The sequence below is a fragment of the Accipiter gentilis genome, chromosome 16 (assembly GCF_929443795.1).
Source record: "Accipiter gentilis chromosome 16, bAccGen1.1, whole genome shotgun sequence".
NCBI lineage: Eukaryota > Metazoa > Chordata > Aves > Accipitriformes > Accipitridae > Astur > Astur gentilis.
The window spans coordinates 29,105,384-29,130,615 of record NC_064895.1 but is presented as its reverse complement, the minus strand read 5'-3'; the positions used below and the strand labels follow the sequence as shown (position 1 = coordinate 29,130,615).

Below are 25,232 nucleotides of genomic sequence, written 5' to 3'. Positions count from 1 at the left end.
AAAGTAATACCTCATATCCAGTGTAAGACTGTGTTGAATATTCAAAATCAGAATCGGGTCCACCTGGGCAGTATCTGCAAATATAAAAAGACAGAAAATGGGCATCAAACTCATACAATTGCAACAACTTAAATCTGTCTGAGGTATGGGTACACAACCGGGTGCCGTCTGAGCAGACGCTGCTCTAACTACCCCGCCTCTCATCAGAAACACAGGGGAACGCAAACTTGAGACAGCCCGATCACAGCAACACACCAACCACTCCCCTGGCATCCAGGAGCTCTCATATAGGCAAAAAAAAATCCACAAAAGGAAGGCCTTATTAGCTCAAGCACTACGGGACCTTAATGCTGCAATACAGCTTCCAGACTAAAGCTGGCTCATGACCAGTACCTGAGAGTACGGGGTAAATGAATGAATTCCAGTGTTTCTGCTTCACCTGATGTAAATATAGGTACAGACCCAAGCGCACATGCTGAAGACAGCAGTTCTGTGATACCCAGTAACACTGAGAGGAAGTGAGCCTATGTACGTTTACAAACGCTAAGTATACAGTGCAAAAGAGTTGTCTCATTTAATTTTAAAGAGAATGGGATGTCAAAAAAACAGTTCAGACCTGTCAAATGACTACAGCCACATAAAACGACTTGGTAAGACTTACTAGAAACAAAATGTACTGTGAACATATTTCTGCAACACGGCATTATTTTAGGGAGCTGCCATACAGTTTTGGAGTAATAGTTACACACAGATTATTAGATATTAAAAAGTAATTTTACAATCATAAATAATTTAATTATTTTCCACCATTCCACCAAGAACATCATCTCATTTGATGTAACATATGATTTTTGTTTGGCACAGCAAGACATAAAAGAGAGATACCATCCTGTTACACAACCTACATTTCTTTTCCAGAAATTTATAGAACTTAAATATGTTGATGGTGAGAAAGCTCATTTACATTTGTTTTCTGAACTTAGGAACGTGCTATTTAATGAATACAGCATTCTAAGACTACTTCAAAAGAACACAGTCCATTTATTCTGCATAACTGTATGGCAGTTTGGTATTAAATTACAGTTTCTGCATCTAGAGGCTTGTTTGAAACTCTTACTCTGTGACAGAGCAAGACAGACTTGCAGCTCTCACAGCATGACTGCTAGCCAGGAAAGGAATGGTACACAGCAGACAGTAATTAAAAGGAATATAAATTTATTCTGAAGGGTCCTTCGCTTTTTTTTTTTTTGAGAGCTGTGGGATTAATGACCAATCTATAGCCATTCTGTGCTCAAATATAACCCGAGATGAGAGGGTTGACAACCCCTTCTACTTTAGCTCCAGGTGCTGAGCACCTCCAACAGAAAAGGTAATAGAGCAGTCAGCGTATTGTTACTTATGATGCAAATCTCAAATGCACAGACACCAAGATAATGCCGTCTCTATCAAATCAGACACATTTGGTTCACAGTATAATTGATTAGTTTCCTCACTGCCTGCCCTGCAAACTCAACCCAAGTCATCTGTCACCATTATAAAATTAATTACCAAATTACCATGGCCAAATTAATTTGCTGGCAAAAGTTATGCCATCCAATTGAAGACATTTCATATACGTAATTACCTGGAACATCTCAAACAGAATAGCTGCTCATGCGAAAACAAGAACGGAGCCAGCTCACTCTGTTAGGCAGCTGGTAGTGAAACACACTGATGTTTCAGGAGTGACAAGGTGGGAAAGAGAAGCAATGGTTTGAAATTGATGAACTGACATTGTTTGGAAAAAAAAAACCCCACCAAAAAACTGACAAGATTTCAGGTGCACAGACTCTGAAGTCAAGCAGAGGTAACATATTTCAAGGTAAACCCAGCCTGGGTTTCTCAATTCAAATAAAACTCAGAAGCTATTCCCTTAACACCACAAGCTCTTGGCAGCTGGAGGCCTTCCCTTCCATCTGTGCTCTCATTTCGTTCCAGAGCCAGGCAGAACCAGACTGTCACACCAAGCAAGTTTTTGCAGACAACACCTGCACCTCCTCAGGTGGGTCTCAGTTCAGCAGTTTTCAAACTTTTCAGATTGAGCCCCATTTCTTTTCTGTAATAGTCTTCTCCAATCTGCTTACATACCCAGTCATATGCACAAAACACCTGCGCACCCTAACACAGTAACACAACATACATTTGATCATTAATACATTCTCCCGGTTACTATATTCACGAAACTGTACATCTACTCAGGTAAGCAGGGTTTGGCCCATAAAGAAAAAGGTTTCTTCCTTGAAGTAAGACTGAAAACAAGTAGACTCTTTAGTGTAATGTGCAGGTATCAGCAATCAGCCACTTTGCACTTGTGCAGAAAGGAAGCCTGTCCCCAGTACAATGCTACCGCAGTACTAGATTTATACAGAAATACTGGAAAACAGTCCTCTTAGGTCACCTAAGCTGTCATACTTACACACATATGTTGCCTGTAAAGTTAATGTGTGGACACCTGTGTGGTTTACACATCACAGCCACGACAGCAATCTGTAAGAAGCAGAGTTACAGAAGAGAGAAATTACAGTAATTGCTTCTGAAATTACTAAAATAAAGTGCATCTTGGAAGGCTATGTATACATGCACATATATTGGGTTTGCATGGCAAGGTTTTGGTAGCAGGGGGGCTACAGGGGTGGCTTCTGTGAGAAGATGCCAGAAGCTTCCCCCATGTCCGACAGAGCCAATGCCAGCCGGCTCCAAGACAGACCTGCTGCTGGACAAGGCTGAGCCCATCAGTGACAGTGGTAGCACCTCTGGGAAAAGAGATCCAAGAAGGGGAAAAAAAGTTACTGTGGAACAGAAACTGCAGCCAGAGAGAGAGGAGTGAGAATATGCGAGAGAAACAGCCCTGCAGCCCCCCAGGTCAGTGCAGAAGGAGGGGGAGGAGATGCTCCAGGCGCCAGAGCAGAGATACCCCTGCAGCCCGTGGGGAAGACCACGGTGAGGCAGGCTGTCCCCCTGCAGCCCAGGGAGGTCCACGGTGGAGCAGATCTCCACCTGCAGCCTGGGGAGGACCCCAAACTAGAGCACTCTGTGCCTGAAGGACTGCAGCCCATGGAAGGGACACACGCTGGAGCAGTTCGTGAAGAACTGCAGCCTGTTGGAGGGACTCACACTGCTGAAGTTTGTGGAGAACTGTCTCCAGTGGCAGGGACCCCACACCAGATCAGGGGACGAGTGAGGAGTTCTCGCCCTGAGGAGGAAGGAGTAGCAGAGACAACGTGTGATGAACTGACTGCAACCCCCATTCCCCGTCCCCCTGTGCTGCCGGGGCGGAGGAGGTAGAGCATTTAAGAGTGAAGCTGTGGCCGGGCAGAAGGGAGGGGTGGGGAGAAGGTGTTCTAAGATTTGGTTTTGTTTCTCATTACCCTGCTCTGGTCAATTGGTAATAAATGAAGTTAATTCTCCCCAAGTAGAGCCTATTTTGCCTGTGATAGTAATTAGTGAGTGATCTCTCCCTGTCCTTATCTTGCGCCATGAGCCCTTCCCTATATTTTCTCTCCCCTGACCAGCTGAGGAGGGGAGTATTAGTGCAGCTTTGGTGGGCACCTGGCATCCAGCCAGGGTCAACCCATCACAGCACACCTGCAAGAGACTATTTAAAGATGTTTTCTGCTTAGTCTGCCACCTAGAATATCTGTGTGTCAACCTTTGAAGGAGATAACGAATATATCAAGACATAGGAATCCTATTATTTAATATTTTCACAACTCAGAAAAAAATGGCAGTCTGCTATAAAGAACCAGGTGTCCTATACCAAATCTGATTAACCACCCTGCCAAAAAGATGCACACTGACATTCAGGTATTCACTAGGACCATCTAATATGTACCTAAAACAGCGTAAGGGTGAGAGTGTGCCACCAAACACCACCTGGAAGATGAAAATGGGGAGAGATGAAGAGAAACAAAAAGATGTAAACCAAAGAAAATAAACATAGCTTCCTCCCTCCACCTGAGACAAGCTTTTTTCTCCTGGCTGATCTCACAACTGCTTTTCATACACTAAATGCAAGCATAACATAAGACGCCATCTTCTTTTGTAAAAAGGACCAGAGGGAAGAAGATGCAGACACACCAAGATTTTCTAGCGTCCACTAATTTGGGGCACCCAACTCAGAATACCCAATTTCCAGTTTTCCGATATCCTGGTTGGAGTAAGAGTTTAATGAGATATTCTATAGCCAGAAAGAAGAAATTAAAGAAATTAAGTGGGGGGTCTTGGGGGTGGGGGTTTTTTTGTGGTTTTGTTTGAGGTTTTTTGAGTGCGCTTTTTTTTTAAGTTATAAAAATTGAACACTTCCTGGATTTTGGATTTCTGGGGTTTTTTTGTTTGGTTGGGGTTTTTTGTTAACTTGACTTTAGGCATGCTATACATACTGTAGGGAAGCTTAAAAACACACAGCTGAATGTTAGTTGTACCTCTATTCCTGCCTTCAGCCTGAACCACCTTTCAAAGAAACAAGCTGAATACTAACATTTTACCTTTGTTCACTGAGAGGGCCTGCAGATTAAGCTGCGCTGTTTCTACAGCAACTAAAAAACAAGACATGCTGCTCTGAAACAAAATCTCCACACTTCCTCTTTCTCTTCTCCCAAATGTTTTGAAAGCAATCGCCCTGTGGGCACAACATCACCGAAAAGGCAACCTGGAAGCTGGCAATGCAGCCAGTGCATCTATATTAAAGCTTGTGGACATTCAATACCCTGGACTTTGAAAACAATTAAATACAATTTATTGGTGACAGCAGGGGAGGATGGTGGTGGATGGAAAGAATGATGTACATGCTTACCCCGCTAGCAGTCCTTATAGGCTTGGCCTTCAGCTTTGGTACCAGCACCTTGCGGTACTGAGGTGGAACAGCCGCAATGATGTCAACCAAACGTGGCTGTGCTGAAAGCCCATACTTTGCCGACGTTTTGGTTTTCAGCCTGAAAGCAGAAATAGCTCAAATTAACAACTCCATTCTGACTTGCATATCCATATTCCACAGCAGTGCTATTGTATTACTGTTCAGTTACATGGAGATCTATGTAGGTTGTCCCCAACTGCCTTTCCAGGTAACTTATTTAAACTTGCAACAGCTGCACTGTATACCAAGATACTGAAAATACACTCCAAATAATGCTGATATGCAACAACTGCCAACGTTCTCAGTTTCTGTATGTTTTCCTTCTAAATATGGCTTTATCAAAACATTGTGAAAGCTGCCAACAGACCCTCACTTACCCGTTTTCAGTAATTTAATTCTTTTCATGTCTTCCATGTGATTAACCCCTACCCACGCAGACTCAAGCTAGTTCATTTCTAAGACATTCATGTCAGTTATTTCCAGCACCAGCAAAAAGTTTGCAATGATACCATATAAATGAAATGGCAACATTGGGACAAACTCAGATTTTATTATTCCACATATGTAAAGAAGGAATAACTTTCTGTAAGCAACTACTTCATTTGTTACACATTGCTAAGAAAATCTGATTTATCTTTATCCCTATATTAATCTCTCCTTTCCCTCATGGAACTGACTTTGGAACTACTGAAGGAGGTGGAACAGAGGTGGAAATACAAAAAGGCAATATCAAGTTTCTTACAGTTTTTCACCAATACAACCCATTTTGTACTCTCAGCATTGCCAATGAAGTAGCAAATCACCATAGAATTTACAGATCTTGGTGTCTTTATTATCAGATAACGGTAAGAGAAATGACAGAAGCCTGTGAAAATATAACATTTTAAAATAAAGCCTGAACATAATAAGACTGTACAGGACACTTTCATCACTGGTGGACCAGCTCTTCAGCATTATCCCAGAGCCACTTACTTGTTCAGATTCACATCTTTTCCCTGCTCATGAGCCTCAATTAATTGCTTTATGATGTCAGCTATTGTCATCATCATCAGCTCTGCATGGCTGAGATCTCCTGAAATGAGAACAAAACAACAAACCACGTGTAGAGATAGTGCTTTCTAACTGCTTGTGACAACCTGCTCTGTAGTTCGTTTTTAGTATTTCCTACAGTAGTGGCCTACAGAGGGAATTTTGCCGCTGCGTTATCACTCTTGACTTGCAGCATTCCCCCAAAAAAATGACAGTCACAGCCTTGTGTTGCTGGTTTTCTCCTACTTCTAGGACAAACTCTGCCTTGCATCAAGGAAATCTGCGCAACAGCTAGAAACAAAAAGTCATTGGAAGTTAAAGAAGGTTAGTAGAATAGACTGACACTACCTGAACACGTGGCAAGGAACAGAACGCGTTCGTGAGAAGGACAGTGGGGCAAGCTGAACAAAGAGGCCAGCTCTATGAACTCCCCTCCATCACAGAGAGGGTACGCTGCATTGGACAGTGCTATCAGTGCCTTAAAGCTTCCCAGCTGCACCTCATACACCCACCCCATGCTGAACAAGGGTCCGCACTGCATAGACTGTATACATTGCTTACATTTTTTCCATATCAGCTTTGGGAGAAGAGGGGCACTGCTATTAAGAGAGATCCATCCATGCTTCCTAACAACAACATGCATTTATTTCACCTTGTGCAGCACTGTCCACACCAACAAGTGTTGGGACAGCAAAATATACACACCAAACTTATCAGAAAACCCACCAGCAGGGACACAGCTGGGTGCACAACCACTCCAACAAGCTTTTCTTCGTGCCAGCTGTGCTGAAATCTGGCAGCATTTACACCCACCTGGGAGAAGCACAGCGGCAATGCTCCCATCTGGTACCTCTCAGAAGGTAGTTTTGTGGGACAGAGCAGGCCACTGCTAGCCCCATGCTGTGCTGCACCATCTTTGCTGCCCCATATCCTTCCCCCAGTTTTTTTCTGCTCTGCTGCAAGGGGAAAAAACCCACCAACACCCAGACTTCCCTGCCCCCAGCACCCCATTCTGCATCTGACAGTCAGGAGCAAGGCAAACTCCTGAGCACCCACATGGGTGCAAAGGCTTCTGCCTCCCAGTGACAGCGCCCAATTCAACGTTGGGAAAAGAAAATGGGTGGCTCACAGAGGGGTGCCAAGTCCCTCCAAACCTCAAGCAAGGTCTGGGCTGGCCCTTCACCCACCTCCAAAAGAACACGGAGGGGGCAGAGCAAGGTCTTGTCTCGTTTTCCCACTCCACACACACACAGAGGGTTAGGGGGGGTGGTAAAGCCCTGCCACCCCACGGCTCCCACCCCCACAAGGCCGGGGGAAACATGAGGAGGAGCTCTGCCCCACAGCCCCCCCCGCCATACCCAAACACAAAGTAAAGCGTTGCCCCTCAGCACCCCCCTTACACACAAACGGTCAAGCGTTGCCCCTCGGTGCCCCCTTACACACACACACACACGGCCAGGAAAGGCAGCAAAACCCTGTCCTACCACCCTCAGCTCCTGAGAGAAGGGCAGGGGCCACCCTACGATCCCCCCCCAGTACCTTTCCTCTTCTGCTTCATGTTGGCGGCTCCCCCTCAGCCACTAGGTGCCGTAAAGCGACACCGCCCCCTCACAGTCGTAAAAACGCCGCACCTCCAGCCGCGCTACCGGAAAGCGGCAAGAGGACGGCGGGTGTTTGAGGGAGGGAGGGAGGGAGGGAGGGAGGGGAGTGGCGGCGTCACCGTACAGCGCATGCGCAACACCGCTGGTGAGGTGGGGTGGTGCCTCCGCCGGCCGCCAGGGGGCGCCGTGAGGAGACAACCGCGGGGCGGGCGGGCGCGGCGCCGCGCTTCTTCAGCGCTAGATGGTAGCAAAGCGTCGGCGTGAGGAGAGGAAAATGAACTGGATTTTCCTGTTAAAAGGCTAAAAAGTCCTTCCCCGAGAGGGCGTCGGAGGCCTGCGGGCTCCTGGGGAGCGCAAAGGAGGGGAGCTGGGGCAGGGTTGAGGGGTTCCCTGTGGGGAGAAGCTGAGGGGTTCCCTGTGGGGAGAGGCTGAGGGAAAGGGGCTCGTTTGACTGGGAATGGACCTGGACGGGAGGCAAGGGGTGTTAAGTTTTAAGGAGAGAGGTTCAAATTGGGCGTGAGGAGAAATTTCCTCATCGCCAGGCCGGCCAAGCGTGGAGTGGGTTGCCCACAGCGGTTGTGTCATCTTCGTTAGAGGATTTGAAGAGCGGCTGGATGAGAGAGCGGCTTGAAGAGCCCTGAGCAACCAGGGCTGATCCCAGAGCTGACCCTGCTGGGAGCAGGAGGTCAGACCAGAGACCTGCTGGGGTCCCTTCCAGCCCTAATTCTCCTGTGGTCCTATGAAAGGAGCTCCAGATCCTTCCATGAATCTCCAGTGACTTCTAGAGCCCACATGAGAGTCAACATCTACCACTTCTCCAGGCAGGGAGTTCCACGGCTGAATTACATCTGGAGTGGGGAACTGTCTGCTTTTGTTTCTCTGTTGCTGTTGGCAGAGCCTCGCTGGTGCCGCCAGCTCCCAACTCTCCTTGCTGGTGGCATCCTGGTGAACCAGTAGATGCTGGTGGATCTCTGTGAGTAACATGAACCAAGCAGTGAGCAGAGGGGAGAGGCTGTCTGGATGAGAAAACAGGACTGTGGAGGAGGAAAGAACAGGCAGAAAGGAAAAACAGGCCACCAAAAAGAGAAAAAAACCCACCACCAAATGACAGGAAAAAATGAAGAGAGATGCTGGCAACTGCTGAGTGACCCGGTTTTATGATTTACCCCCCTGGAGTTCTGCGTTCAGCTCTGGGGCCTCCAGCATAAGAAGGACATGGACCTGTTGGAGTGGGTCCAGGGGAGGGACACAAAAATAATCCAAGGGCTGAAGCACCTCTGCTATGAGGACAGGCTGAGAGAGTTGGGGTTGTTCAGCCTGGAGAAGAGAAGGCTCTGGGGAGACATTACAGCAGCCTTCCAGTACCTAAAGGGGGCCGACAAGAAAGCCAGAAAGGGACTTTCTACAAGGGCATGTAGTGATAGGACAAGGGCTAACGGCTTTAGTCTGAAAGAGGGTAGATTTAGATCAGATGTAAGGAAGAAGCTCTTCACTGTGAGGGTGGTGAGGCACAGGTTGCCCAGAGAAGTTGTGGATTCCCCATCCCTGGCAGTGTTCAAGGCCAGGTTGGATGGGGCTTTGCGCAACCTGGTCTAGTGGAAGGTGTCCCTGCCCATGGCAGGGGGGTTGGAATTAGATGATCTTTAAGGTCCCCTCCAGCCCAAACCATTCTGTGATTCTATGATTTATGGGCTGGTAAAAACCGTTTTTTAAAAACCTCCTGACTGATGGCTGACCCAAAGATTTTTGGCATCACGCTTACAACCGGTGTGGGCCTGGGGACTGAAGGGTCAGCAGGGTTTGCAGGGAGGGAAGAGGGCACATGGAAGGAGCTGCAGGCCGGCTGTTCCCGCTGTGCGGGTTGGTTTATAAAGCAACCAGAGCCTGCACTGGTGCCTGAGGTCAGCACAGGCAGCCTGGCAGGCACCTTGTACGAGGATGTATGTGTGTGTGCACATGTTGTGAGACCATCCTGCCTTCCCACCTTGCTGGGTGGGTTTGGCAGCATCCTGCCTATACAAAGCAAGATCCCAGGATGGAACAGGTTGAAAACATGGTTTAGACCATCTGCTCCCATCGCTACCTCTCTCCTGCCTTCAGGGCTTTTTGGAGAGCTGAATTCAGCTTCCTTCCTACAGGATGTGCTGGGAGTGCCCTGCAATGTCTGGACCTGTCCCTACCTGTGATTTTACCTCCCCAGGGGTCTCCCAAGCATTCTGTGCCAACCAGCAATTTATCCATGGTTCAGAGAGTGGTTGCGCTCAGGATACGGGCTGCACAAACAGTAACAAAGCATCTATCCAGACATGCATCTTCTACCATCACCTTTCTCAAACCTATTGTAGCAGCTGCTGTGCAGGAAAGGACGTTTCAGATGCGGCCACGCAGTCAAGGGTTGTCTGTGTGTCTCACCATGCCCTTCTTTGGGCTGGCTGGGGTATGAAAGCAATCCCTTTGGTGGTGCATATACTACACAGCGTTCATCTGGAGGATGTCGTCATTGTTGGGAATGGCACAGAGCACAGGACAGGTAGGATGCCCATGCGAGACACCCCATAAGGCGATCAGTCTAAGAGCTCCCCCCTTAATCCACACCACCTTAAACACAACCCTACACACCATGTCACTGCCTCCTCATCCCCTTAGCCTTTCATTACGTGAGCCGAGCTGTGCTTTCCATTTGTTATCAGCTTCATCCACCTAACACAGCAACTTTTTATCTTACATTTAGCTACTATCATTAGCTGCTTTCCCTTTGCCGCAAGGTCTCCACGCTTTTTGGTAACTGTCCTTTAACCTATTATAACCCTGATGCCACTGCTGAGACTTCGCTCTCTGAATGGTCGCTCTTCCCTGACAACAGCTCGCGTTCGCTCATCTTCCATCTTGCCACACAAGTTGGACGTTTCCAACAATCCTCAGTTTTAATCCAACCATGCTCCCACCTGCAACTCCCCATCAACTTCAGTTACACACACTCCTTTTCCCAAGTTTCTGTTTCTGTAGCTCAGAAGAGTGATAATTAGGATAACTTCATTTTGGCTACAAAGCCAAACTACAGTACCAACCTCTGCCATTGCTCCCGGCAAGGAACACCAGGTAAATGCAGGTGGAGTTTTGGGCAGAAACGGATGGTAAAGCTTAGGTAAGAGGGCGGCTGGCATGTTTGGGTTTGTTCCCCACATCTGAGCAGGGCTGTAGCCTAGGGCTCACATTCTGATCTTGCTTGTACTGGTGGAATTCAGATGCAGCAATGCTGATTCATTGGCCTCTGGGGTTTAAAAGGTACTTTCAGTTCTTTAATCAAAGGCTGTGGCTAATGAGAGTTGTGCAGGATCTGGAAATGCCGAGCAGTGCAGGGAAATGCACATCTACAAGGAAGGGCGAAGGCATAACAACCTTCCTCTGTACTTGTTTAGCAATTTCTTATCAGTGTATCTGGAAGCGCACTATAAAGGTGGGTAAATAACCATCTGCCTCTGCAGATCAGCAGCCCAGGGCGCAGACGGTGATACGGCTTGCCTGAGGCCAGCCAGCAGCTCAGTGGCAGAGGCAGGTGATGGAGTCTGTCTCTCTGTATCTTTTGTCTCCTTTTCAGATTCTGACCCATTTTGCGACCTCAGGAATGATTGTAAAGTATGTTGTAAGTACACATATTTTTATTCTAATAACATAATTGGTAGGAATTACATCAAGGCATTACGTAGGTCTGCTGTTACTTCAAAGATAGACTACTTGGCTTGGTATGTTCCTGGACATTACTCTTAGTTATTTTACAGCATCATAAATACAAAAACTTTATAAATCAGAGAAGGCCTAAGCCTTAAAATGTATAGTGAGTACTTAAGCTACATGATCTGGTGCAGTGAAGGCACAGTGTCTGCAGTAATGCCCAAGCACTCAGCTCCAGGACCAGTCAGACCCTGGGAACTTTATGTTTCTGGCGAGTATGCTCATTGGTGAGATAAGAAAAACCATTGCTGCAGGGTTCCATCATTTCCTTGCATAGCCATTTGCTGTTTGTTACACGGACCTAGCGCTGAACTGCTGCCACGAGAAGCTACAGGCTGCCTAACGGAGACAAAGAAAAAGCTGGAACAACAGTTTGGTCTTAAGAAGCCAAGGAAACACCCATGAAGCAATCAGTTTAACTTGGCTTCCTGGGGGAAAAGGCTTGTGAGGAGAGATTTGCAATACCAGGGAATGATGCCCATGAATGTTTTGGATGTGATTTACCCCACCTGACTTTAAATGCTCAAAAGTTAGCTTTCTTAATCAAAATTAGTCAGTCTGGTCTCTTGCATAATCAACAGATCCCAAGATATATGAGCTAATTGCCATCTGCAAGTTCCTCTTTCAGCTGATCACTTGAGAGGTGACTAGCTTAGACTTAACTAGCTCTTAGGCTGTCATGTTGGTTGAGAAGAACTCCCCCTGCCAAGCATCCAGGGCAGCTAGAAAAAATGAAGGAACAACATCTGGGAGAGGGAGATGCACTGAGTTACCCAACTGATTTGGAGCTGTAATTCACATGGTACTCGACCGAGTACCCCAATGGGCTGAGTCTCCTGCTGGATGCTCTCCCTTCAGGTAAGATCCGTGGTACATCGTGCCCGGTGCCTGGTCTTGACAATGGTTAATGTCTTTCATGCCAAAAAACTTGAAACCCTCAAGTGACACAGTGCAGAATGATCTGCTCACAGAGCAGAAGTCTTCTCCTAATCCCTGTCAATCAGTAGTTGGCATTTTCTCTGAAACATGATTTCTAGTCTATAAATTTTGAGAATTCATGGGCATGCTGTGTGGCTCTTCCTAAACTGTGGAAAGGTTCGGTTTTATCCCAGCTCTCTCAGTCTGGGTTATGGTAAGGCAACTAGTTACAGTTGCTGTGCATTCAGTCCCCTTATCCTTAAAAACTGCTATTCATAACGTTTACTGGATATTTCCTTAATTGTGGAAAAGACAAATAAAAGCACATGATTTACATTCTCTTAAATAAGTAGACTAGTGCCAGCTCTCCACACAGAGCCATGTGCAATGCTGCAATCCAGAGTGTGGGATTTGATTTCCTTCTCACTAACGTGATGGAAGAGATCGAGTTGGCTTGTTTAACATGAGATTCTGTCTTCAATACAGTTCTAACTAGGTTTTTCTTCAAATGTTTTCTCTGAGCCTTCCTTCTCCCGCATATTAAAGGTTTTTCCTTTGAACGCTGTGGTGCTTGCTTCACAGTCTAGCTGATTTGGCAGGGGCTGTAGGTTACAGCTGAGGGATCACATGAACATTGGTGGTAACCCACTCACTTTGTAGCGAGGGTACGGTTTCCATCACTCAGGCTGGTAGTCCCCCCTTGTCTTCCACAATTCTCTCGGTGCCCACAGTGACAGACAACTCTAATTCACTGGCAAAGCATCACAGAGCAGCAGTGTCCACATGGGATATGCCCCAAGATGACCAAGTGACGCACAGGCAAGCTCACGTGAGGTCCAGCAGCTCTAGCAAGGATCTGCACAAGTGTCTCCATGGTCAAAAGCCTACGTAAACTCTGCAGAGATGACATACCCAAAAGAAAAAGAGAATATAGCAGCAGCAACAGGAAACAAGGCTGAGAAGCACAACAGGAAAACAGACTTAGACTGTACTCCAGTTTGGAAACAGGAGATCCCACCTGGAGATCCCAAAGGCAGGCAGGAGTCATTGCACTGAGTACGGTACTTCCAAAAAAAGTATAAAGCCATTGCTCCAACACCTTGCTGTCTAAACTGGCTGCAAGGCAGTTAGGTTTTCTTTTGACCAGCCTAAGTGAGAATAGATGCAGGACCTCCATGCCCCTTTCTTTGCATTGTGTAGTGAGGTCAGTAAAGAAAGTCTTTTCTAGCAACAGTTGAAAAAAAACTAAGCTGGGTCCTTATGGAGGACTCAAAAGCAGCTGTTCTTCGAGCATAGCCTGTGACTCGGGTAACATTGCTGGTGTTTCCCCAGTGCCAGGCAGATGAGCTTCTGTTCTGCTGGGATGAAAGATGCTTTGAATTCTCCCTTACTCTGTGTCAGATCCTTGGTTAGATGGAGGAATGTGCCAGGGCTGAGCCTCAAAAAGCAGAGATGCTAGATGAAAGAGAAATAATGTAAGAATCAGACAGATTAATTTAGTCAGAAAACTCGGATTCTAAACATATTTAAGTACTCAGCCAATCCTTGGCATTTTGGTGGCATTTAATACCTCAAATACCTTCACAAATCTGGATTGAATGGAAAGACAATTTCCCTTAATCCTCTCATTATAGAGGAAATAATCATCAATGAAAACATCTTTACTTTTTCTGCACACCTTTCTAACAATCTGCAAACATACCCTGCTAAATCCCACCTGGAGGTCTATCTAAAGTTGGTAAATGTACCTTGGGAAAAGCCTGGCAGAGATCACAAAGGTCCAGGAGAGGTCACTGTAGGGATCAAGATAGGATTTGTCTCTCTCTGATAAAAAAAATATACATAGTTTTGCCTTGCAAATTGCCCCTAATCCAAATGCAGTCCCTCAGGGATAATTTAGCTCGGTAGTTTTTATACTACAGCAGTGGTGTTTGTAGGTAGCTTGCCTCCCCACTCTCCCTAGCACTTCCCTCGTGCACAGTTTTAAAATTCCTTATCATGTAGAAGACAGTGACTGCAGCAGAGCTCAGACAGGTCGCTGCACGTCCCTGCATGCGCCTTATCTTCCACCCAGATGGACTCATTAATAATCACGGGGGTGGGCACTTCCCTGCAGGAGCTCCCCTTACTCTATCCCCCACATACTCTTTGATGACACTAAACGGCACCTCAACAGCAGTTGAAGATTGGGTTGCAGAAGTTAAAAGACTGAAACACCTTCTTCCCATTCCCAGTGCCTCCCGGGTGGCAGCAGTCAGAGCTGAGTGCCACATTCCTGGGAGGCCACAACACTGCTGCCAGACCAGCGGAATTCCCTTGATTGACTGGAACAACCCATAATGCAGCCAAGGCGTACGACCTTCCGAAGGCTCTGTAACCCTCTAGTCTGATCTTCATGCTTTCCTCTCTTGGCTTTTATGGCCAGGATGCACTTATGTACTGCTTCCTACATGAAGTAGTCTTCACTTGTTTTCCTTGGGCCTCATCGTACTCATTCCAGTGCTTTCCCCTATGTATCATCCTTCATCTGTGTTTAGATCCTTTCTTTCATCTCCCACAGGAGTTGCGATCACTCATTTGCACTGTGGGTCCTCCTCGTGAGGGTTAGCCTATGGACCTGCTAAAACTGCTAGATGCTGGGGAGATCCAAAGGGACGTTGGAGGTCTCCATTTTCTCCCTTTCTAGATCAGATCATCAGTAATTACTGGATAGTCACTGCCTTGTAGGAGCTCCCCTCACTCTACCCCTGTGATCTCTGAAAATCCTAACAGTATCACATCAGAAGCCTCTTCTCCTTTGTTCGCTCCAGGTTCTTTATCCACTACCACTACCCTTCTTGCACTCTAAAAAATCATCAGGGGGGCACAGATTGCAATCCTTACATTGACAACCCACTAACTAATAGGACTGTCACCAAAATCTGCACAAATGATGCGTGCTTCTGAAAGATACCAGAAGACTTTCCCAGGAGGCTGCAGGCACTGAGGACCTTCAGGAGATGCTGGGTGTATCAAGAGGTGACGTCATCCTGAATAGCTGCCCAAGTCAACCCTAGACTGAAATGGCATAAAATTGTTTTTGACGGTGTCAGTCTGCCTCCTTATTTTTGGAAGGCATTCACAGATCAGCTGCTTTCTCAGCTGTTGTCTCCCTGGAGTTGATTGCTTTGTCCTGTAATTTGCTGAATGCTCTGATTCCACCCCAACCATACCAGCTCCTCCTGGCATCTATCCAGGACCTGGCAGAGTCCGTGGACTTTGGACTGAGCCCGCTGTCACTTCTGATCTAAGATCTCTTGCTCAGCCATTGAGTATTAGTGAGTAAAATCCATGTGAAGCCCATGCCAGTCTTCAATACCGAGATGACAGTTGTGACAGACAGGTGGATCTAGCAAGTGCTAGATGTGACGTCTTTGGCCATATGTTTTCTTTTGATGCAGCAAATCGCTGTCATCTGGATTCCCACCTTCCCTTCCACAATGACTGCCTTCTCCTTCGCCTACAGAAATATACTGCCAGCACCGTCTCCTTCCCTCTGTGCACTAAATTTGGATATTGGCAATCTCTACAATAGCCGCCACGTGGGACGTGGCAGCATACTCACATGGAGACCTGGTGTTTGTCCTTGTGAAGTCTTTCTTTCCTCTTTCACGTGGCTTTGGCACTGGAGTTCGAACAGGTGCTGGTCGTATCCCAGCGTTCCACTGGGAGCTCTGGGCCAGGGCTTTTGCCGCTGCTTTGGGAGGCAGGTTCCCGATTGACTGGTGAGTGGCCCAGCTGGGACGAACCGGTGGTTTTGGAACAGACTCGAGATCTGCAGAAAGTGATAGCTAGGAGGAGAAGGCAGAAAGTATCACATCATCCCAACAGCTTCAGAGGGACCGAAAACATGTCCATTAAGCACAGTGGAGTCCATTAAGAACTTTTATAAATTCTATACATTCTATATACATTCTATGTACATTCTAGAAATTATATTCCTAAATTATATCCCTAAATTATATTCCTAAATGATGCAAACATAATCTGCATTATTTTCATTGAGCTGTGCTCTGGTATGAGTTTACCTTAAGGACAAAAGGACCCAATTAGAAATTGATGCTAGTAAAGCCAAACGCACATTAATTGATTCTCCACATCAATTCATATGTTAATGCACAAATTCTCCCCCGTGCATATGGCTGTGACTGATCCCAGTCTTGCTTGCTGTTTGAAGTCTCGCAGTGTAAAGGATGAATTTTATTTTAGCATACTGTTCAATGAGCATTTTACTAAAGAGTATAAAAATTAAGCAAAAAACTCCCAACTTAGCAACAGAGTGATTGTTTATTTCTTGAGAAGAATCCCAAATATTCAAAAACCACAGGTTCTGCAGACAAACAGCTTTGGCTTTTTTTAACTGATACAAATTATTTGGTAAGAATAGTGAACAAACATTAACAAGCCCATTTACAAAGGAACTTATTAAAAAGCAATAAGGGTAGATAGTCTTATGTGAAACTAGTGTCCATAGTAAAATGGTTGTGCAGAAAAGTCAATGCTGTTCAGTAATTCCTGCCCGCCCGTTTCCCCCTTCCATTATTTGAATTGGCAGCAGTGGCAGATATATGGTGCTTCGTGACTAATTGTCTAGTTATAAATAAGCAATCCGGCAACTGCTGAATATCAACCTAAAGAAAGGCCAGTGATTATACAACTGCCGAAAGTGGTCCAGGATCTCAGCAGTACTTGATGTGTGACAGAGGTGGTGTGATAAAAGCAGCTGCGGTTTCTCTGTCCTAGGGAGAAAAGCCCGATATCACAGAAGCAGTAGTAGCTGCAGCACAGATCTGACTATGCCTTGCTTTTCAGCTCCTGTGTTGGTGGTGGTTCGGTTTTAGGGCTCAAAGGGACAGATAGGCAGAGACTATTAGAGCCAGGCTATGCCTTTAAAATTAGAGTGACATATATAAGCCGAGTTTGAATATGCAAACATTATACTGAGTAATTTTCACTTTCAGGAGTGGTCCCATGAAGCTCAACAGGATTTCTTGTTTGAATAAATAAAATTCAAAATAAGGTTTGCAGAATATAGGTGGTATAAATATACACTGGACAGGACTGTGTCTCAGTGCTAAGAGCCCTGGGTCTTTATGTGGGCTATACCCACCCAGTACCTAAATGCAATCCATACTTAAATCATCAATTCCCTGTCAATATGTCATAGGAAAATTTATTCCTGACTTCATATGCTGCAATCTTATTACCTTAGGATATAGGCAGTGAGGCAAGAATGACTGATGCTGTCAAAAAGATGTTATTTAGTAAGTACTAAAAATAAGCTAGTAATTCAAGAACAGCTGTGAGGGTGGAGCAGTCTCTCGAACAGAAACAAGCAGACAGCCTGAAAGGCAAAACCAGCCCCTAATTGCTGACATTGCAGTCATTTGCAAAGCTGTCAAAAGCATCAATCAAATTTTACCTTCCTAATAAAGTGTCTGGGAATTTTGACGTTTGGGCACGAGGCTGCCTATTCTGCTGAGACGCTGCAGAAGACTCCTCACTGGAAGTCCTCAAGGACTTGTGTAAAGGACACTGGTGTGGCAGCAGGGACGCTGCGAAGGGACCTGGAGGGCCAGCAGGGCAGCGCAGCTCCACGTTGGAGTGAACAGGAGGGATGATAAAGTGGCCGAAAATGGAGATCTGGTTTCCATGCCCAGCCCGGTAAAAGCCTGGACAAGTGACAGAACTCGTTGCATTCTTCACTTTTCTTTATGTAAATATAGGGACAGTAGCTGCTGAAGGCAATGTGAGCATCAAGGTGGGATAGACAAGCCATAAAGCCTTGAGCTTGAGCCGGCATAGTGCTTAAAAGCTGGTTAACACTGGAACTAAACATATTCTTCGAGTAAAGCATTTCCCTGGATAAAGATCGAGCCCGTGTTCCCTTCCCACTGTAGAGACATGGGGGTTGCATGCACATTCATAAGAAAGAATGTGGCCCTTCATTCAGAGACCTAATTAACTTAATTTATTGTAATTTACTATTTATTGTAATTTAGCTAATTTACTTTAATTTATTCTAAATTAAGTGTGAGCCTGGTCACATTTTGTGCTACTGTTTCCATGATTACTAATAAATTCCAAAACCTCACAGGTTTACTAGGAGGAGAACTGATTCACCACATGCAAATGTGGAGCCAGTGGATGTAATTCCAGGACTCAGGTCATCACCTTAATTATGTGTTTCTTCTACTTTGGTGTGCTGTTGTTCAGCCTTCTGAGCTTGGAGCTCCATATAATAGCCTTTTTCACATCTTCATTGTTGGCTGTAATATACTTTATTCTCACCTACTTTCTGCACTTGGATCATTGATCTATTTAAGAGCTTCATTTTAATTTGACTTGATGTTTGCTTGCTTGGGGCACTTATTCTTTCATAATAGTCTATTCTTCTTCTAAGGATTTACCAAAAGATTTGAGCATTAAGCCTCTTTATTTGGACTTGATTAAATAAGAGTCTTTTCACAGGTCTTCATTTCAAAAAGGTTTCCCAATGCTACCTTAATAATAAATGGAAATTTATTTTGGATTATTCCTAGTGAGTTACATATATATTTTTTTTCTGTGCATCGGCCTACCATAACCTAACCTATATTGCCATGTAGTTTTGTCGTCATTAATGGCCAGCGTAACAGCAGGCTAATGCATCAGAGAATAAGAAACACAGCTCCTCTACTGAGATTTGGACAACTCTAAACTCAAGAGAAACACAAGCCTGTTTTCAATGTAAAGCTCTAGGAAAGAGTGACATGGCAGCACAGGCTACCCCAGATTTTTGACACAAAGAGAAGTCAGTGCTAGCAAGATTGCATAGGACAAAGGCACGGAGCTCTGCTCTGGGCTGGTGTCACCAAGGGGTAACCCCATGGCTTTGAGGACGCTTACCCCTGGGTTAGGCTGTCCTAACTGCCTAGGAGGGATTATCCAAGGGTGGATGGTGGGCCTGTCAGGCCTTGGCAGCAGGCAGTGGCTTTAAGACCCTTCCCAGGGCTTTTTGTGGTATGAGAATTCAGTACCCACTAACTCTGCGTGCTCCCTTAGACATCTGTCTGCGAGCATTTTGTGTCAGCTAAATGCTTGCTGGTGACTGTTTGCTACAGGAATAATAATAATGTCCCTTTTAAACTGTGAGCAGCCAACAGAAGGTGACACACATACATGCTGTACTGCTGCAATTTGTAGGAAAAACTCTCACTGAGGTTGTGCTGGAGGGTTTGGACTCCACGGTGGGAGTCAGACTAGGTGCTTGTGCCTTCCTGACTGGAGGTTGCAGGTTAAGTAACTTCAAAGAACACGTAACGTTCCTAAAATCTGGGGGGGGGGGGGGGGGGGGGGGATCAAATTCCCCTCTTTTTACCCTGAACTAAGATTCTTTCACTGCTGGACTGACAATAAAACAGCCTTAAATTTGAAACGGGAAGCGGTGTTGGAATGGAACCATGTAAAGGCACCCTGATCTAAGGGCTACAGAGGAAGCCATTGGAGAATGGAAATTGTAAGACACAGGCTGAATAACTTTAATTATATTTTCCGTTCTTTAACAGTGACTGAATCTATTTCCTATTTCCTTGCAAACAGGCTGTATTTGGGTCAGGAGAATGCCTCCCAATCTCGGGAGACAATGCCTCTCTTTTATGTAAACCTTCTTTAGCTCAACTCACATGCGTTCCCTGGCTTTCATCACTTAGGAAACACGCTTCCAGGTCCGCAAAACCCCCCGATACGCTTGTGAGCACATCCTTCTTCTGGCAGTTATTTGTTGCCATATCTACAAAAGCTTAGACTCATGATGCTTTCTGGAAGCCTGACTTCCCTAGACTCCTTTCATGTGAGGATGCCCTATTTTACCAGAGATGAGCACAATGAATCCTCAGTATTAAGACCTTGGGGCTGCTTGCTCAGGCTCAGCGCAACCAACAGAGAATAAACTAACATCAAACTGCAGCGATCAAAAGTCACGAGCACAGAAATGAAGATTTGGGAAGAGCTGCAAGCGTCGTTAAGAGAATTGATCCAGTGCTTTGTAAAGCGTGGAAACAGACTGTCGGGATCCTGGGCAGTAAGCAACGTGAGGGAGGAGCAGATAACAAGGTCACTGTCTACACTCAGACAATTGCCGTCCTTTTCCCACCAAAGGCAGATGGACGATGTCTGGGCTGCGGTGGGAGATTGCCCCCGGAGCAGCCAGACGTGGGGTGCTTTGTGTCCTCCTCCTGCCCGTGGATCTCCCTGGGGGATAGGCAGCAAACATGCCTGGCAGCCTGTTTCTTGTAGCAGGAGCAAAGCTTCACAGTTAACAAAGTTAAGTAAAAGGTCTGTGCTAAAATGTTCCTGGGTGTACCTGCTGCTGGGCCCCAGTTGATATAATTACAAGCCGGTGATACTTGCCAGTGATTTTGCCTTCGGGAGCTTATTAGATCCATGACCCGCTCTCTTTTTTTTCTCAGCTGCCTGCCGGCTAAGGTCCGGGGTCTCCCCTCCTCCTTTCTTTCTCCTGCAGAGTAGAACAGAATGGTATTAACAAGTGCTATGGAGTTGGTTCCCTGGGGTTGAAAAAAAGAAAATCCCTTATGATATTGCCACCCGAAAAGACATGGTTTAAGATAATACATTTTATCTTGCACCTGGGGCAGACCAAGAGTGCACAATCAGATATCGTGGCTCAGAGGAGGGTGGTAACTTGCTATTTTTTAAGTTATGATAACTTCATAGCACTCAAACGCATGCCCTTAGCTCAAGACTTACTGATTTAAGCTAAATCCACATAACATGTTACATCAGCTTAGGGGAATTCACAGAAAGGCAAGTTTAGCCACAGCAGTTTGAGAGTTTTTAGTGAAGTCCATGTAACTTGTCACATAAATAAGACTAGAGGACTGCCCCTCCGACAAGTTAGTTATTCATTGGTTTTATAGCCAAATAATTCTTCTTGTATACGCATATGTATACAAATTTATAAATTTATATGCAGCTATTATTAAAGTCAATACCATTAACTGGCAGAACAGGAATATTCCAGACTGTGAAAATTAAGTGAAGTACACTGGAATATGGCCAGTTGTCACATTTTTCCAGTATCGGGAGTAAAATCCATACTACGAGGAAATTTCTTCAGAACTCGGGCAGGTTCTTAAATGCATTTGCTCTGAAGGTGTTCATTCCCTTTCCAAATTCAAATTCTGCAATACAGAATTAGTGAATTTAAAGCAGCAACTCTGCGTGCCCTCTGAGGGCGTCTCGCAGCTCCATCAGCAGTGTCTCTGGGCTCCTGGAAGGCATGCTAAAAAGCACAGTATGAATACAAAATCATTAATATAAAGGGAGGAAACAGACTCTAAAAGCAACATTTATCCTATAAAGAAACAGAGCCACACCACATAACACACGCATCCTCAAAATCAGCCAACACCAGCACGTATTTGGTATTCGCTTGTCCCAGACCAGCTGCAGATCAAGAACCATAAAGACAAATCAGACATTATTTCATATAGCAAATTGAGGAGAACTGCCGTCTGTTTATAAACACTTCACTAACAGTCAAGTGAGAAAATTCAATCCAAAATATTATTATTATGAGGAATGAACTGGTCATCTTGGTGGACTTGGCAGTGTTAGGCTAACAGTTGGACTCAGTCATTTTAAAGGTCTTTTCCAACCTAATTGATTCTATGATTCTCTGATCTTTAAATAGAATACAGACCTGGCCTTGTGGTCCTAAATTAAGATATTAACCTCTACTGCTGTATTCTAGTGTCCATGCTCATGGTGTCAGAGCATCCCCTGCAGCAGGTTACCACCATGGTCTCACTTTTCAAGGTCAGGAAAATGTAAGCAGTGAGGATGAGTTTCTCAAGGTTGCAAAGGAGCAGGGCATCAGAGCCGAGATGAGGACAGCAGGGCTCTCACTCCCCGTGCTGAAGTCGGTGTTTCTCACCCTGCTTTCCTCCCGTAAGGAACGTTTTTCATTCCCACAAGCCTAACAGGCGGAGAGTACTGGGCTGGCTATTCAGAAACATGAAAAGCAAGAGACGAGCGTTAGGATTCGGCAGGACAGCGAAACACCATGCCCTTCTCACGCAAGCAAGCCCCTTTTTGTCAGAAACTGGGCCCAGGCTGCTGACAGAACAATTACTGAAAGTAATTATTTTCTCGTTGGGTAAACACTCTAGTACAATATGCAACTGTTTGTAGAGCCGGCCTATGTCCATAAATTATCTAACTGAATTAGTCTGGCTTCCAGAAGCCTGAGCTGGTTGGGGCGGGGGGGAAGGAGCTTGCATTTTGGCTGAGCTGTTGTCATGAGAAGTAGCAGGGCTCTTTCTTGAGGCACAAGGACACAATCTTGGCGGGGGTCCAGCGCTAGGCTAGAATCGGAATTCATTATTCATGATAAAGTGGGAGGCAAATCTTTTGATTTATTGGCAACAAGTAGCACAAACACCAGATGCCTTCCAGCAGAACTGTACATGCATGGACTGAAAGGAACGCCCCTCCTGGTCCTTTTTAGGCAGATCAGAGTCCCAGAGAAAATTTGCTAACTTGGTTCCACACTTTAGATAAAAACCTTTCACTTCACCTTTGCAATATTGCTTTGTGCCCAAAGAGACAAATCCATCCTTGCTGCTCTCTGTTTTGTTTGTATGTACACAAAAAGCTACCTGGACAATTCAGGCAGAAAACAAACCAGACCTACCAGAAATCATTCTTATGATAAATTGCACACATACAAGCAGCAACACCGAAAGTCACAGCTATAATTCTACCAAGGGATTTTGGTAACCCCTTCCAGGCAATTTGTAATTCAACCCCTGTTGGTATCTCTTCTCTATCGCATCACCACTCCCTCGACTATGCATCTGATCATTGCTACTCTTAATTTCACCGCTCAGTGACTATGAAGCTTTTCCCACACTCTTCCATCTAAACCAAATAATCTCTCAGTGAACAAATTCAGGGATCTCTGTCCCACCTCCATGCTGCAGTGATGTTTATCACTGAGGCTCTTGGGTGCCATTCAGTTTTTATAGTACAAGATCATGCCTTTCTGAGCAAGCAGCAAAAAAATCCATCAGTAGAAAACCCAGTCAAGTCTCAATTATCATCCAGATTGCAAATTAACACCATTCTGCCATTTTGGGGGCACGACCCAGCTGTGGTGCAGTGTTATGGTTCTTCTCCCCATTGACATGAAGCACCAGCGCTGTCCAGGCGAAACCCTTGCCCAATTGCTCTATAGGAATCTGTTTGTTTGTTTTTCAAAGGTAAATACCCAATTACAGTCTTATAGCCCGAAGTGTATGTTCTGTGTTACCTCTTTTAGGACTCCCTTCGTCTCTGCCCCCCTGCATAACTGAGAAGTGACTGTAGCTTGTTACGCTGCCCACGTTTCACTTTTTTTGGCTAAGCAAGGATAAGTTCTCTGCTAGAAATTCACAGCAGTGTAGTTTTGATACTGCTGTGCAAGTGAGCATGTAGCTAATGACTCCTCTCAAAAGGCCAACAAAGAAACAGATGACAACTCTGCCATTTAAATGACAACATTTCAGCTGCAGTGTGGAGACCCTGTTACGATGAACAGGAGAGTTCTTACCTCTCTTTGAACCAGAAAGCAAGTGTAGAGTGAGGTCCAGCTCAGAGGATACGTTAGCCGGGTCCAAGAGCTAGGAAAATCTTTTTTTTTTGTTACCTCTTAAATTCTGCAAAATTTAACCCGACATTAGGCAGATTAACTTTGATTCAAAGAAGTAGCCAGTGACTAGTCTCACACATTGCTTTGATGATGGCGTCAGGTATTCCTTTGATGTAATCTTGTTTATTCACAAAGAATTTTCTACAAGTCCGGTTTTCCTCGGCACAGCAGAACTCAAATGGAAAGAACAGTTTGTTGGCTCACAGCTTTCCATTCAACCTGCTGGCCTACAAGTGCTCTCTCTGGTCCTTCTCTCTCAGCCATCACTTTGGCTTTCTGCTGCTTTCCTGCAAGTTCTGCTGCATCTTTTCGCACATGCTCGTGACCTCAAGAAAATACTCGTTCCTCTCTATATGCATTCAGACCACAGCAAACCCCATTTCCTCTCCCAGACTGCCTTTGTGAAACCCTGTATTTTAGGAAATCACTCCTATTGTTTTAGGAATCTCATTTTACATAGGTTCCATTGCTTCTGACATTCATTTTACATGAAGAGTGGTTGTTACGCCCTTGAGCTCCAAGAATTCATCTAATCTGAAGAATAACTATACCTAACACAGCCTGGGGGGTCAGCGATTTTTATCTTGGTTCTCTGTTCTACTTTACAACCCTTTACACTGGTCAGGCAGGGTCTGCCTGAGCCTGTAGCCTGCACCGACGTAGATCATCTTGCATAGCATTCATATGAGACTCCTAGCTCAACCGACTAGATGCTGGCAGTTGGCTGCCCTTCCTCAGCCATCCAAAAAAATGCTTGGCATCGCAAGCAGGGCACTCTGACCGCTCTGACAACCTATGCCTGCCCAAGCCACCCATCAGCTGCCGTTGCCACCTCCACCAAAAGCCAGCACTTGAGAAACACTCGAGCGCAAAAGGGGGTCTCTCACCACTCCCGCTGCCAACATGGAGCCCGGCAAAGTGCCGAAGACCTGATCCCTATAGGCAGCTTTTGCCTATAGGCAAAAGGTTCTTTTGCCTAGAAGCAAAGGATGGAGGACGCAATAGAGAGCCTTAGTGGGAGGACTTCTGGGACGGGGCTGCAGAGGGGATGCTGTCGGCAACGTGTCCGCAGAAAAGAAGTGCCAGAATATCATTATGTGAGTGGGAAGCTGGGTCAGCACCTGAAACAGCACACCTGCGTTGCTGAATAATCATTACAGATGAGACTACACACTAGCAATTACTTTCAGCTTAAGTGATATTAAAGGGAGATCCTTGATAAACAAGTGAATCTCATAGAATTCATTTCTCTCCTCGCAATAATCCTCTATAATTACGGATAAATGCCAGATTTGCTAGAACATTCGGCATTAAAATATTCTCCATTGCA

The 25,232-nt window shown here is 45.5% G+C and overlaps 2 protein-coding genes across 4 annotated transcripts in view; both read right to left on the bottom strand.

The window, feature by feature from the left end:
- Nucleotides 1-7,556, bottom strand: part of ELP3 (elongator acetyltransferase complex subunit 3) — an 88,992-nt gene extending 81,436 nt beyond the window's left edge. For all 3 annotated transcript variants that reach the window (XR_007508382.1, XR_007508383.1, XM_049819317.1), the window contains exons 1-5: nucleotides 7,460-7,556; nucleotides 5,864-5,963; nucleotides 4,832-4,970; nucleotides 2,456-2,526; nucleotides 11-74 (exon numbers count right to left, since the gene is read on the bottom strand). Coding sequence is in view for 1 of the 3 variants with exons in the window: in XM_049819317.1 (XP_049675274.1) it covers nucleotides 11-74; nucleotides 2,456-2,526; nucleotides 4,832-4,970; nucleotides 5,864-5,963; nucleotides 7,460-7,478 (393 nt within the window). In the remaining 2 variants the exon portion in view is untranslated. The remainder of the gene's footprint in view (nucleotides 1-10; nucleotides 75-2,455; nucleotides 2,527-4,831; nucleotides 4,971-5,863; nucleotides 5,964-7,459) is intronic.
- Nucleotides 7,557-11,226: 3,670 nt separating this feature from the next.
- Nucleotides 11,227-25,232, bottom strand: part of FBXO16 (F-box protein 16) — a 38,425-nt gene continuing 24,419 nt past the window's right edge. Inside the window, exons 7-9 of the mRNA XM_049819284.1 lie at nucleotides 20,602-20,707; nucleotides 15,776-16,001; nucleotides 11,227-13,626 (exon numbers count right to left, since the gene is read on the bottom strand). Coding sequence (XP_049675241.1) covers nucleotides 13,559-13,626; nucleotides 15,776-16,001; nucleotides 20,602-20,707 — 400 coding nt within the window. The 3' untranslated portion in view covers nucleotides 11,227-13,558. The remainder of the gene's footprint in view (nucleotides 13,627-15,775; nucleotides 16,002-20,601; nucleotides 20,708-25,232) is intronic.